The sequence below is a fragment of the Aquarana catesbeiana genome, linkage group LG07, assembly GCF_042186555.1.
Source record: "Aquarana catesbeiana isolate 2022-GZ linkage group LG07, ASM4218655v1, whole genome shotgun sequence".
NCBI classification, from domain to species: Eukaryota; Metazoa; Chordata; class Amphibia; order Anura; family Ranidae; genus Aquarana; species Aquarana catesbeiana.
The window spans coordinates 312,287,581-312,301,616 of NC_133330.1; the positions used below are offsets into that span (position 1 = coordinate 312,287,581).

Sequence of the window (14,036 nt, forward strand, 5' to 3'; positions counted from 1 at the left end):
CACAGCTGCACCAGATTATGATTGCACTAGTTTTAGTAAATCTAAACCAACCTGACAAGAAGTAAGTAGCTAGTGCTGGGCTTTCCAATTAGAAAGCCCAACAAGTTTAAAAAATTAAGTGAGATGGAGGTATGCTCCAGCTCACACCAGTATATGTGTGTGTTTGTGTATAAGGCATTCACCTATACTTGGCTGCCTGTGTTGGATAGATGTCAGAGTAGGAAACCTTTACTAATTTTAACCTATGTTCACATGTCTGTCTTTTCATGTTATTTTCCTAGCATAGCCTTGCATTGTAAAAGCAGTAAAGCATGGCTACTGTGTAGTACCACAAAAAGGAAGCATAGATAATAAGCAAATATAGTAGCTCCCATCTAAATATATAAATTATGCACAGAAAGAAGAATTTTGAAAATGTAATTATGACTATGATTTTTTTTTTTCATCATAAGCTGATATGTTTTATATGTCTAGTATATCTAGAAAAATCTTTAAAAATAATATAGATGCCCCCCAAACCATTTGATACAATTAAAGTGGTTCTCCACCCTGAAAACAAAAAAATAAACATTAGCAGCTACAAGTACTGTAGCTGCTGCCTTTTAGCCCTCATGCACACAGGCTGTTAAAAAAAACGTTATGAAAACGCCAGTATCTTTGCAGTGATTTTTTTTTAACTTTTTTCAGCTTTTTTCAGCGTTTTTGCAATAGCGTTTTTGAGCGTTTTTGAGCGTTTTTCCACGTTAGGGTTTTTGAGCGTTTTTTTTTTTCAAAATTTTTATTTTTTTTATTTTTCAATGGATCAAAAACGCTAAAAAACATTGGTGAATGACGTTTTTGAGCGTTTTTCAGCGTTAGAGCGTTTTTACAGCTGAAAAACGTCTCTCAGAACCCACTGGTCCTGGGTTTTTTTTACAGCTTAAAAACGCCTATGCCACTTGCAGCTCAAAAACGCCTAGGTGGGCATGAAGCCATAGACTAACATAGACATGCCTTTTTAAGCTGAAAAAAAAGCTCAAAAAAGCAGCTGTAAAAACGTCCGTGTGCATGAGGACTAAGAATAGGACACTTACCTGTCCAGGAATCCAGTACTGTCCTCGCTTGAGCTGGCACTTCGACAGTCTTCAGGTCCAGGCACCGGCATGTTTACTTTGGGATGCCAGCTGTGACTGCTTGCAGCTTCATAGCCAGCTCCCCACTGCACATGTGCAAGCCACTCTGCGCTTTGTGAATGATCCAGCAGCTTTCTGGGACCTGCAAGGTGTCCCAGAAGGCTGCGGGGGAAGGAGGAGGGGACAAAGTTCCAGTCGGATAGGAAATAGCGATTAGGAGTGGGTACCTGTCAAAACCAGGCTCCCCCTAAAAAAATTAAGTGGCAAAACTTAAAGAGGAGGGTGGAGGAAGACAAGCAGAACTTCCTCTTTTGGGTGAAGTTCCACTTTGAGTAATTTACAGAAACTATAAATCGTTCTGAAATAAACAATGATTTTTGTGCAGTTACAGGAGAGAGCATTATGATATTTTGAGGGAAAGTTCAGAAAAAAAGTTAAATTTTTTAAATATTTCTGTGTAAATTACAATATGTGTTTCTTCCTGCTTGACTCACAAAACAGCACAAGAACCTTTGTTGTATCACGATATGCTAAGAATATATTTTTTTTTAATGGCTGTCTGAATTGTAATCTTACCAGGTTGGTTCAAGAAATAGCTCATCGTCAAATGAAAGTTCCTCTAATTCTGGGAATACGTCACAATTTTCAATTGCGTCTGAATCCTCAATGAGGTCCAATGCAAGCACAGCTAGCCAAGAAAAGCAAAGACTCCAAAATGGAACGAAGAATAGAGAACAGCAACAGGAATCTCATCGACATTCAGAGCAAGAAACACAACATCAAATATATCCGCATCATCCAGGAAAGCACAAGGGTCGGGACAAGAAAAAAGAAATGGAAATCCATTGCAAATGCTGGCCAGAAAACACAGACCACCACAATCCTTCTCATGAGAGATGGGAAAAGGAGCACTATCAGAAAGGCCAACATACAACCAAAGGCCATTACAGCAAGGAGCAACATGAGACGCCTCACAAAGATCAATATGAAAGTTGGGAAAATGGCCATCATCAACATAAACACCGTGAAGGTGAAAGAGACAGACAACACAAAAGAGAACATGAAGGAGGAAATAAAGGGGAGCATAAAAAGCAAAAACATAAACAAGGAGAACCAAAAGAACACCACACAGGGCATCATGAAGGAGCACAAGAGCACCAAGATAAAGACCAACATACAAAGAGAGGACCTGATAGAGAGCAAAAAGGCCACCAGAGGAAAAGCCAACATGAGACTTATCACAAGGATCAATATGAAAGTGGGGAAAATGACAAATATCATAAAAACCAGCATACAAAGGGGGAACCAGATAGTCAACACAAAGGCCCCCACAGCAAGTGGCAACATGTGACAAATCACAAGGGTGAAAATGAAAGATGGGAAAATGGCAATCAACATAAACACCATGAAGATGAAGGAGACAGGCAACACAAAAGAGAACATGAAGGAGGAAATCAAGGAGAGCATGAAAAGCAAAAACATAAACAAGGAGAACCAAAAGAACACCACACAGGGCATCATGAAGGAGCACAAGAGCACCAAGATAAAGACCAACATACAAAGGGAGGACCTGACAGCCATAAAAAAGGCCAACACAGCAAACATGGGATACAACACAAGGATCAATATGAAAGTCGGGAAAATGGCCATCATCAACATAAACACCGTGAAGGTGAAAGAGACAGACAACACAAAAGAGAACATGAAGGAGGAAATAAAGGGGAGCATGAAAAGCAAAAACATAAACAAGGAGAATCAAAAGAACACCACACAGGGCATCATGAAGGAGCACAAGAGCACCAAAATAAAGACCAACATACAAAGGGAGGACCTGACAGCCATAAAAAAGGCCAACACAGCAAACATGAGATACAACACAAGGATCAATATGAAAGTGGGGAAAATAGCCATCAACATAAACACAGAGAAGGTGAAAGAAACAAGCAACACAAAGGAGAACACGAAAGAAGAAATCAAGGGAAACATCAAATCCACAAACCTGAACTAGGAGAAGCAAAACAACACCACGAAGGCCAACATAAAGGCGTACAACAGCACCAAGATAAATACCAACATACAAAGGGGGAAGCAGATAGTCAGAACAAAGCCCCCCATGAAACACATCACAAGGGTGAACATGAAAGACAGGAAAATGGCAATCAACAAAAACACCATGAAGGAGAAACAGACAAACGACACAAGGGTGAACATGAAAAAGAAAACCAACAACATAAACAAGGAGAAGCAAAGGAACATTACAAGGGTCATGATGAAGGAGTACAACGGCACCATCATAAAGATCAACACAAAGGTTATCAGAAGGAAACGCAAATTCCTAACTCAAAAGAACCAAAAAGGAACTGTACATGTTGGCAGAAACCTAAAGAGAGTGGCACCCATCATAAAGAAGAACAAAAAGACCGCCATCACAGAACTAAATGCCACCACTCACAAGGGAAGGCCAGTAATAAGAAATGCAAATTTTTAAGTAGTGAAAGCAGTAGCAGTAGTGGGGACAGCAGCCTGAGTGAAGGCAAACATGAGCGAAAATCAACAAAGTGGCACAAAATACAACAGCAATATAGTGACAGCAATAGCTTAAGTCTCGGAAAGCAGAGTGGAAACAGAAGACACAGGAAAGGTAGTAAGAAGAGGCACAGTTTAGGTCACCAGAAACAACACAAAGAAAGCAAGAAACATGCAAAAGAGTTCAGAAGACATCTCAAAGATAGCAGTATTACATTTCCAAACACTGGTCTAAATGATACAAGAACACCAATGTCACAAAAGGAAATCTATTCAATTTCACAGATTTCATCAAATCTCTTGGTAAATTATACTTTCCCTTTTACTTCCTTCTCTTTCTTCTTTTTCCCTCCAAGGACTATTTATACCAATTTAACATTATTTCTTTCAAATTTTCAGGAACTCTTTGAAGTAGAAAGTATCAATAGTAAGTTTGAGTCAACATCTACTCTTATGGTATGTAACATTTGTTCCCCAGTTACAACTGTTTTTATGACATATGACATATGCCTAGCACATACAAATTTGACATGTTCGAATCCTAGCCAGTGTTGTACATGGGTTGAATGTAACTCAGAGTAAACAATTTGAATGGAAATTAACATTTTAAGTTATAACATGGTGTTTTCCATTCTTTTGCAATCGAAAATGTATAAACTTAACTATATTAGAAATAAAAACCAAATTGTATAGAGTGCTACCCTAAAAAAGATAATAAAATAAAATATACCTTCTTATGGACTGGTCAGTGTAATATATAACCCATTTCTTATAACAGTAGATATAGTTCACAAATACATTAACATGATATCCATATATAAAGTTCTTCACGTATATCTTCTGATGTGTAAACTGAATTATTCCATCATGCCCAAAGTACTGTAAACTTCAAATAAAGTGTAAAGGTCCCTTCAGTCTGCCCACTCACTCGTCAGCTTCTATGGACTCCCACCGTTCGGAGTCATGAACATCTGTTAGATATCCTGAGCTTGCTGGTCTTTGTTGTGCTTCTCCTTAGATCTGCTCCTCAGTGGCAGGGCAATAAGGTACTCATGCACAGCTTCTATGAACTCCCACTGATAGGAGTCACGAACGCCTGTTATGTATCCTGGGCTTGCTGGTCTTTGTTGTCCCTCTCCTCGGATCTGCTCCTCAGTATCAGGACCATAAGGTACTCGTGCAAAATATAGGGAAAATGGCAAGAGAGATCCACATAGCGTAATTCCGTTTATTTGTAAAATGACAGGTTTATAACATGAACACTCGCATTTACAGAGAAATATCTAAGCATCAAGCAAACCAAAACCAGAAGTGCACTGAGAGTCCATAGAAGCTAGTGAGTGAGAGGGCACGCTGAAGGGAAGCAAGAGAAAGAGAAGGATGCACCAATCTAAGTGCAGTATTCCAAGAGTTTTAATACAAAAGTAAGATTAAGAACACTGCCAGGGGAAAGGATTAAAATGGGATCATCAGTAAATGGATCTCCAGGGCATGGTGCTAGTCATCAATAGGAGTATCAAGATAGGGAAGATGTGTGGCCTTCCTGTGTCCATGGGGATGTGGTCATCACTCTCCAGGTTGTGTTGATGGATGGATGTTTGCTGTCCTCAGCGTCCTGTGGCCACCAGGAAACGGGAAGTGCAAACAGCGTGGAAGGCGGACCGAAAAACCGGAATCGACGTCACCGGAACGAGATACGGCAAATGCTGTGAATAGAATAGGCTACTCGCTCGGGGCCTTCAGCTCCTTCTACAGGCCTCGTGTGGCTATGACATGTTGGCAATATAAATAGTCTGTGAGAGATGATGCTGATAGGTGGACTATAATGACCAGCAATACCAATGAGAACATCAAAAATAAAACAAAAATAAAAACAAACAATGCTTAACCGCTTGCCAACCAGCCGCCGTCATTATACTGTGGCAGGTCGGCATGTTCCCACGAGCCGTCATAGCTGTACGTCGGCTCCTTTAAGCGGGATAGCAGGCGCGTGAACGCTGCCGGAGGCACACGCACGAGCCCGCTGCATTGCGGGGGTGCTGATGCTTGTGGCCGACGATCGCGATGACCGCTGGCCACGAGCGATCGCGGGCACGAGAGGCAGAACAGGGACGTGCGTGTAAACACACAAATCCCTGTTCTGTTCTGTAAGGAGAGACAGATCGTGAGTTCCTAATAGCTAGGAACCACGATCTGTCGTTTCCTCTAGGTCAGTCACCTCCCCCTACAGTTTTAACACACAGTCAGGGAACACATTTAACCCCTTGATCGCCCCCTAGTGTTAAATCCTTCCCTGCCAGTAACATTTATACAGTAATCAGTGCATTTTTATAGCACTGATCGCTGTATAATTGTCAATCGTCCAAAAAATGTGTCAAAAGTGTCCGATGTGTCCGCAAAAATGTCGCAGTCACAATAAAAATTGCAGATTGCCGCCATTACTAGTAAAAAAAAAATAATAATAATAAAAATGCCATAAATCTATCCCCTATTTTGTAGACGCTATAACTTTTGCGCAAACCAATCAATATACGCTTATTGCAATTTTTTTACCAAAAATATGTAGAAGAATACATATCGGCCTAAACTGAGAAAAAAATTAGCGTTTTTAAAAAAAAATTGGGGATATTTATCATAGCAAAAAGTACAAAATATTGTGTTTTTTTTTCAAAATTGTTGCTCTTTTTTTGTTAATAGCGCAAAAAATAAAAAACGCAGAGATGATCAAATACCACCAAAAGAAAGCTCTATTTGTGGGGAAAAAAAAGGACGTCAATTTTGTTTGGGTACAGCATCGCATGACCACGCAATTGTCAGTTAAAACCACGCAGTGCCATATCGCAAAAAATGCTCTGGTCATTAAGCAGCCAAATCTTCTGGGGCTGAAGTGGTTAAAAAGCTTAAAACACAGTATGGTGACATGATGATAAAAGATAAAATCATACTAATAATAATGCCAATAAACAAATGTTTAAAAATAGCATAAACATAGTTAAGAATAAACATAAAAATGAGGAGACCTTATCAGAAAAAACTTTAAGCACATTTGAGGCAGATATTTCCTTTCACCAATATACAGAGCCTTCACAACTCTGAGGTCAGCAGCCATAAGTGATCCCTGAACTTTCCCAGTATACCACCAATTCATTACAGCCCTGTGATCACAATAGACTGCCTCCCATCCCATATCATTGTACTGCTTATAAGAGACATTGGGGGTTATTTACAAAAGGCAAATCCACTTTGCACTACAAGTGCACTTGGAAGTGCAGTCGCTGTAAATCTGAGGGGTAGATCTGAAATGAGGGGAAGCTCTGCTGAATTTATTATCCAATCATGTGCAAGCTAAAATGCTGTTTTTTATTGTCCTTGCATGTCCCCCTCGGATTTACAGCGACTGCACTTCCAAGTGCACTTTCAGTGCAATTTCAAGTGCACTTTACACTTGCAGTGCAAAGTGGATTTGCCTTTCGTAAATAACCCCCATTGTTTTCTTAAGCTGGCTGGACTTTACCCCTACGCGCCAGTTGTTTTCTCCTTGACACTGAAAGGAAGCACCTTTGCACTTTATTTGAAGTTTACAGCACTTTGGCCCTTTTGGCACGATAGATTAATTCAGTTTACACATCAGAAGTTATACGCAATGGACTTTATATATGGATATTATGTTAATGTAAAAATAATGCATTTGGGTGGCAAAAATATGAATGCAATCTATACACTGGGGGGAGAACCTCTGGGGGAATCTAGGATGGAAAAGGACCTGGGGGTCCTAGTAGATGATAGGCTCAGCAATGACATGCAATGCCAAGCTGCTGCTAATAAAGCAAACAGAATATTGTCATGCATTAAAAAGGGGATCAACTCCAGATATAAAACAATAATTCTCCCACTCTACAAGACTCTGGTCCGGTCGCACCTGGAGTATGCTGTCCAGTTCTGGGCACCAGTCCTCAGGAAGGATGTACTGTAAATGGAGCGAGTACAAAGAAGGGCAACAAAGCTAATAAAGGGTCTGGAGGATATTAGTTATGAGGAAAGGTTGCGAGCACTGAACTTATTCTCTCTGGAGAAGAGACGCTTGAGAGGGGATATGATTTCAATATACAAATACCGTACTGGTGACCCTACGATAGGAATAAAACTTTTTCACAGAAGGGAGTTTAACAAGACTTGTGGCCACTCATTAAAATTAGAAGAAAAGAGATTTAACCTTAAACTACGTAGAGCGTTCTTTACTGTAAGAGCGGCAAGGATGTGGAATTCCCTTCCACAGGCGGTGGTCTCAGCGGGGAGCATTGATAGCTTCAAGAAACTATTAGATAAGCACCTGAATGATCGCAAATACAGGGATATATAATGTAATGCTGACACATAATCACACACATAGGTTGGACTTGATGGACTTGTGTCTTTTTTCAACCTCACCTACTATGTAACTATGTAATGTATTTGTGAACTATATCTATTATTATTAGAAATGTGTTATATATTACACTAACCAGAGACCACATCTCCACTCCAAACGCCTGAAGCCCAAAAAGGTTTTGGAGGCTTTTTTGTGGCTCGAATCTGGCGGATTGGTGCAATTTAGAAGATTTTTCCCCCATATAAATGCATTGAAATGCGTGATTTGTGCGCTTTTGACAGTTTTGCACATTTTATTGCATGTTTTTGGTGAATGTTGGCCAACGGCTCATTCCTGCTGTCAGCAGCAGAGATAAGTCATTGGTTGTGAAGGCACCAGCATTCGCCAGGATCCTAATAACACTGAGTCATCCCTGCTGTCTGTGGGGATTCCAAAACACAAAAAGAGTCGACACTGAAAAAAAAAAAAAAAAACAGAGGTTGGGTCCCCCTCCCCAATCCATACTAAAACCTTCGGGTCTGTTATAAATTTTGAAGGGGATCCTATGCCAATAAAACAAAAAAAAATCCATACCAGACCCTTATGTAAGCATGCTGCTCAGCAGGCCAGAAAAATGGGGATGAGCGGGGCTTTTTTTCAATGCCAGGTCTTTTGTATACCTTCTGCTGACAGCAGGGATGACTCGTTGTTAGGACGCTGGTGGATACCAGCTCCTTAACAACCGATGACTCATCCCTGCTGCTGACAACAGGAATGAGTCAATGGTTGTTAGGATGCTGGCATGTGCCGGCTCCTTAACAACTGATGACTCATCCCTGTTGCTGACAGTAGGAATGAGTCACTGGTTGTTAGGACGCTGGTGGATACCAGCTCCTTAACAACCGATGACTCATCCCTGCTGCTGACAACAGGAATGAGTCACTGGTTGTTAGGACGCTGGCATGTGTCGGCTCCTTAACAACTGATGACTCATCCCTGCTGCTGACAGCAGGGATGAGTCACTGGTTAAGAAACTGGTGAGCGCTGGCTCCTCAAAGCTCAAAAACATTGTAAAAACTTTGTACAAAAAACGTGACATGAGCTGATTTTCCTGACAAAGCTTTCAGCTTTCACCTATGACCATATGCATTAGGGCCAGAAACCTTTAAGCCCCTAGATACTTTGACACCAACCCAAAAAATTGTACTTACTGGTAGCTCCTCCTGGAAGCTGAACCAGGGACGTTCTTTAGGAGTAGTACCAGGGCAAACCCATAACAAGTTGGTAGGATTACATTCCCTAGGTGGCCCTTGTCTTAGGATCTCCCTTGTCAGGGAATGATTTGGAATGCCTCAGGTAAGATCTGGAATTAAACATTAGTCACATGGACATCTGGACTAACCTGGTTAAGGTTAAGTGGTTTGCAGTGTTAATTTCGTAGACTAAAATATTTTCGTCTACAAAATTAATACTATTTTAGTCGACTAAAATACGACTAAAACTAAAACAATTCAGATGAATAAAATACAACTAAAACTAAAATGGCATTGCGTGTTCATTTTAGTCAAAAGACTATTACTAAAACTAAATTGAAATTTGACATAAAAATTAACACTGCACTACCACATAAGAATAAGTAGAGGGATCTACTAAGCTGCTGAAAGAAAAAAAAATTAAGAAAAAGGCTTAATATTTAATGTTCTATAATATATTCAGGTAATATGTGCAATGGCATTAAACCAATAGAGGTTGCAGTTTGTTGGGCTTTTTTATTTGTTCAAGTTGTACTTCTGCTTGTCAAAAAGCAATACGGCTAAATCTGTGCCTGTAGTGCGTGTTCAAGCCTTAATACCATAAATATTAACATGTTATTCGATTTTTATTCCAGGAGTATATAATGTTTGGAAATTCTAAAGATATAATTCTAAAGATATAATGCATTAAAATTTAATCAAACCCATTCGATTTTAGTAGACTAAAATGAACTGGAGACTTTAGTCGATTAAAATACGACTAAAACAATTCAAAGGACTAAAATACGACTAAAACTAAAATGGCTTTTTAGTCAAAAGACTAAAATACGACTAAAACTAAAATGACCTTTTAGTCAAAAGACTATACCTAAAACTGAATTGAAATTTGATGTCCAAATTTGGTTTGAAAATATATAAACTAATGCACTTATAATAAAACTATTTTATATATTCTTTTACAGCATGGAAGAGTCACAAAAAGCAGCAGTAGCAGTAGCAGCAGCTATTATTATCCATCATCCTATAAGGTCAGGAACAACGTACAAGGTTTTCCATTTACCTTTCCATCAATATTTTATTTTCCAGTTCCTTTAAGCCCAGTTAGTTTTGCATTCAATATGTGCCCTTTTTTTCTGCTCATATGGGGTAATTTACTGCTAAGATCTTAAAATGAAACATACAAAAGATGATTTTTTTCACGCTGAGTTTATAATATCACCGTCACCACAAAAAAAACATGACAGAAGTTTGTTTGAAATCTTTGCAAATGTATTTAAAATAAAAATAAAAGAAATCACATGAACATAAGTATTCACAGCCTTTGCTCAATACTTTGTTGAAGCACCTTTGTCACCAATTACAGCCTCAAGTCTTTTTGAATATGATGCTACAAGCTTGGCACACCTATTTTTGGGCAGTTTCTCCCATTCTTCTTTGCAGGACCTCTTAAGCTCCATCAGGTTGGATGGGGAGCGTCGGTGCACAGCCATTTTCAGATCTCTCCAAAGTTGTTCAATCAAGTTCAAGTCTGGGCTCTGGCTGGGCCACTCAAGGACATTCACAGAGTTATCCCATAGCCACTCCTTTGTTATCTTGACTGTGTCCTTAGGGTCATTGTCCTGTTGGAAGATGAACCTTCGCTCCAGTCTGAGGTCCAGAGCACTCTGAAGCAGGTTTTCATCAAGAATGTCGCTGTACATTGCTGTATTCATCTTTCCCTCGATCCTGACTAGTCTCCCAGTTCCTGCCACTGAAAAACATTCCCACAGCTGATGCTGCCACCACCATGCTTCACTGTAGGGATGGTATTGGCCAGGAGATGAGTTGTGCCTGGTATCCTCCAGACATGACCCTTGCCATTCAGGCCAAAGAGTTCAATCTTTGTGTCATCAGACCAGATAATTTTGTTTCTCATGGTCTGAGAGACCTTCAGGTGCCTTTTGGCAAACTCCAGACAGGATGTCATGTGCCTTTTCCTGAGGAGTGGCCACGTCTGGCCACTCTACCATACAGGCCTGATTGGTGGAATGCTGCAGAGATGTTTGTTCTTCTGGAAGGTTCTCCTCTCTCCACAGAGAAACGCTAGAGCTCTGAACCATCGGGTTCTTGGTCACCTTCCTGACTAATGCCCTTCTCCCCCAATTGCTCAGTTTGGCTTGGCGGCCCTTTCTAGGAAGACTCCTGGTGGTTCCAAACCTCTTCCATTTACGGATGATGGAGGCCACTGTGCTCATTGAGACCTTCAATGCTGCAGAAATCTTTCTGTCCCCTTCCCCAGATCTGTGCATCGATACAATCCTGTCTCGGAGGTCTACAGACAACTCGTTGGACTTTATGGCTTGGTTTGTGCTCTGACATGCACTGTTAACTGTGGGACCTTATATAGACAGGCGTGTGCCTTTCCAAATCATGTTCAATCAATGGAATTTACCACAGGTGGACTCCAATTGAGTTGTAGAAACATCTTAAGGATGATCAGTGGAAACAGGATGCACCTGAGCTCAATTTTGAGTGTCATTGCAAAGGCTGTGAATACTTATGTACATGTGATTTTTTTTCATTTTTTATTTTTAATTATTTGCAAAAATTTCAAACAAACTTCTTTCACGTTGTCATTATGGGGTATTGTTTGTAGAAATATGAGCAAAATAATGAATTTAATCTATTTTGGAATAAGGCTGTAACATAACAAAATGTGGAAAAAGTGAAGCGATATGAATACTTTCCGGATGTATCAAAAACAGTGTCAGACATGGCACTCGTTTTAAATTGGCCTTTTTTATTACTATAAGAAAAAATATTACAAAAAAAGACGTTTTATTACTAGGGCTGCTGAAATTAATCGCAGCATCGATGCATCGCGATTCGGGTGTCCCCGATGCGACATCGATGCATGCGACCCGAATAATCGATTTCTGGCCCCGCCCCCTCCCGGGAGAGCGCTCCGTGCGTAAAGCTGTTATTAGTGTGTATATTGCGGTCATGTGACACTCGGCCGCGCCTCCCTCCTCTCAGTCTCTCCTGATGTCAGCTCCGCCCACTGACTGGAGCTATCAGGTCAGAAGAGAGGCGGGCGGGGCTGACATCAGGAGAGACGTGAGAGGAGGGAGGCGCGGCCGAGTGTCACATGACCGCAATATACACACTAATAACAGCTTTACGCACGGAGCGCTCTCCCGGGAGAATTCGCTGCCCACCTCAGATGTGACAACCGGCGGAACACCGGCCGCACAAATGGAGATCGGGGGGAGATGGTGAGCAGGCAGATCGCCCTGCTCATTACAGGCTGCCACCGGCAGAGCAGCATGTGAGTACGGAGGGGGAGGGGGAGGGGGGGGCGCTGTGACACAAGTCCATATCATAAATTGTCTTCTATGTGCCTTCATCACACCACAACTCTGCATTATTGTCCGCAGTCTGTGCCCATCTCCTGTGCCATGTCCGCCGCAGTCTGTGCCCATCTCCTGTGCCATGTCCGCCGCAGTCTGTGCCCATCTCCTGTGCCATGTCCACCGCAGTCTGTGCCCATCTCCTGTGCCATGTCCACCGCAGTCTGTGCCCATCTCCTGTGCCATGTCCGCCGCAGTCTGTGCCCATCTCCTGTGCCATGTCCGCCGCAGTCTGTGCCCATCTCCTGTGCCATGTCCGCCGCAGTCTGTGCCCATCTCCTGTGCCATGTCCGCCGCAGTCTGTGCCCATCTCCTGTGCCATGTCCGCCGCAGTCTGTGCCCATCTCCTGTGCCATGTCCGCCGCAGTCTGTGCCCATCTCCTGTGCCATGTCCGCCGCTGTCTGTGCCCATCTCCTGTACCATGTCCGCAGTCTCTGACCATCTCCTGTAGCATGTCCGCAGTCTCTGACCATCTCCTGTAGCATGTCCGCAGTCTCTGACCATCTCCTGTAGCATGTCCGCAGTCTCTGACCATCTCCTGTAGCATGTCCGCAGTCTCTGACCATCTCCTGTAGCATGTCCGCAGTCTCTGACCATCTCCTGTAGCATGTCCGCAGTCTCTGACCATCTCCTGTAGCATGTCCGCAGTCTCTGACCATCTCCTGTAGCATGTCCGCAGTCTCTGACCATCTCCTGTAGCATGTCAGCAGTCTCTGACCATCTCCTGTAGCATGTCCGCAGTCTCTGACCATCTCCTGTAGCATGTCCGCAGTCTCTGACCATCTCCTGTAGCATGTCCGCAGTCTCTGACCATCTCCTGTAGCATGTCCGCAGTCTCTGACCATCTCCTGTAGCATGTCTGCTGTCTCTGACCATCTCCTGTAGCATGTCCGCAGTCTCTGACCATCTCCTGTAGCATGTCCGCAGTCTCTGATCATCTCCTGTAGCATGTCCGCAGTCTCTGATCATCTCCTGTAGCATGTCCGCAGTCTCTGATCATCTCCTGTAGCATGTCCGCAGTCTCTGATCATCTCCTGTAGCATGTCCGCAGTCTCTGATCATCTCCTGTAGCATGTCCGCAGTCTCTGATCATCTCCTGTAGCATGTCCGCAGTCTCTGATCATCTCCTGTAGCATGTCCGCAGTCTCTGATCATCTCCTGTAGCATGTCCGCAGTCTCTGATCATCTCCTGTAGCATGTCCGCAGTCTCTGATCATCTCCTGTAGCATGTCCGCAGTCTCTGATCATCTCCTGTAGCATGTCCGCAGTCTCTGATCATCTCCTGTAGCATGTCCGCAGTCTCTGATCATCTCCTGTAGCATGTCCGCAGTCTCTGATCATCTCCTGTAGCATGTCTGCAGTCTCTGATCATCTCCTGTAGCATGTCCGCAGTCTCTGATCATCTCC

General features: G+C 42.3%; 1 protein-coding gene across 3 annotated transcripts in view; it reads left to right on the forward strand.

The window, feature by feature from the left end:
* The window catches only part of LOC141103740 (vitellogenin-1-like), a 232,430-nt gene that overhangs the window by 130,089 nt on the left and 88,305 nt on the right, over window positions 1-14,036 (forward strand). For all 3 annotated transcript variants that reach the window (XM_073593683.1, XM_073593682.1, XM_073593684.1), the window contains exons 23-25: window positions 1,692-3,941; window positions 4,038-4,094; window positions 10,202-10,267. In XM_073593683.1, coding sequence (XP_073449784.1) covers window positions 1,692-3,941; window positions 4,038-4,094; window positions 10,202-10,267 — 2,373 coding nt within the window. The remainder of the gene's footprint in view (window positions 1-1,691; window positions 3,942-4,037; window positions 4,095-10,201; window positions 10,268-14,036) is intronic.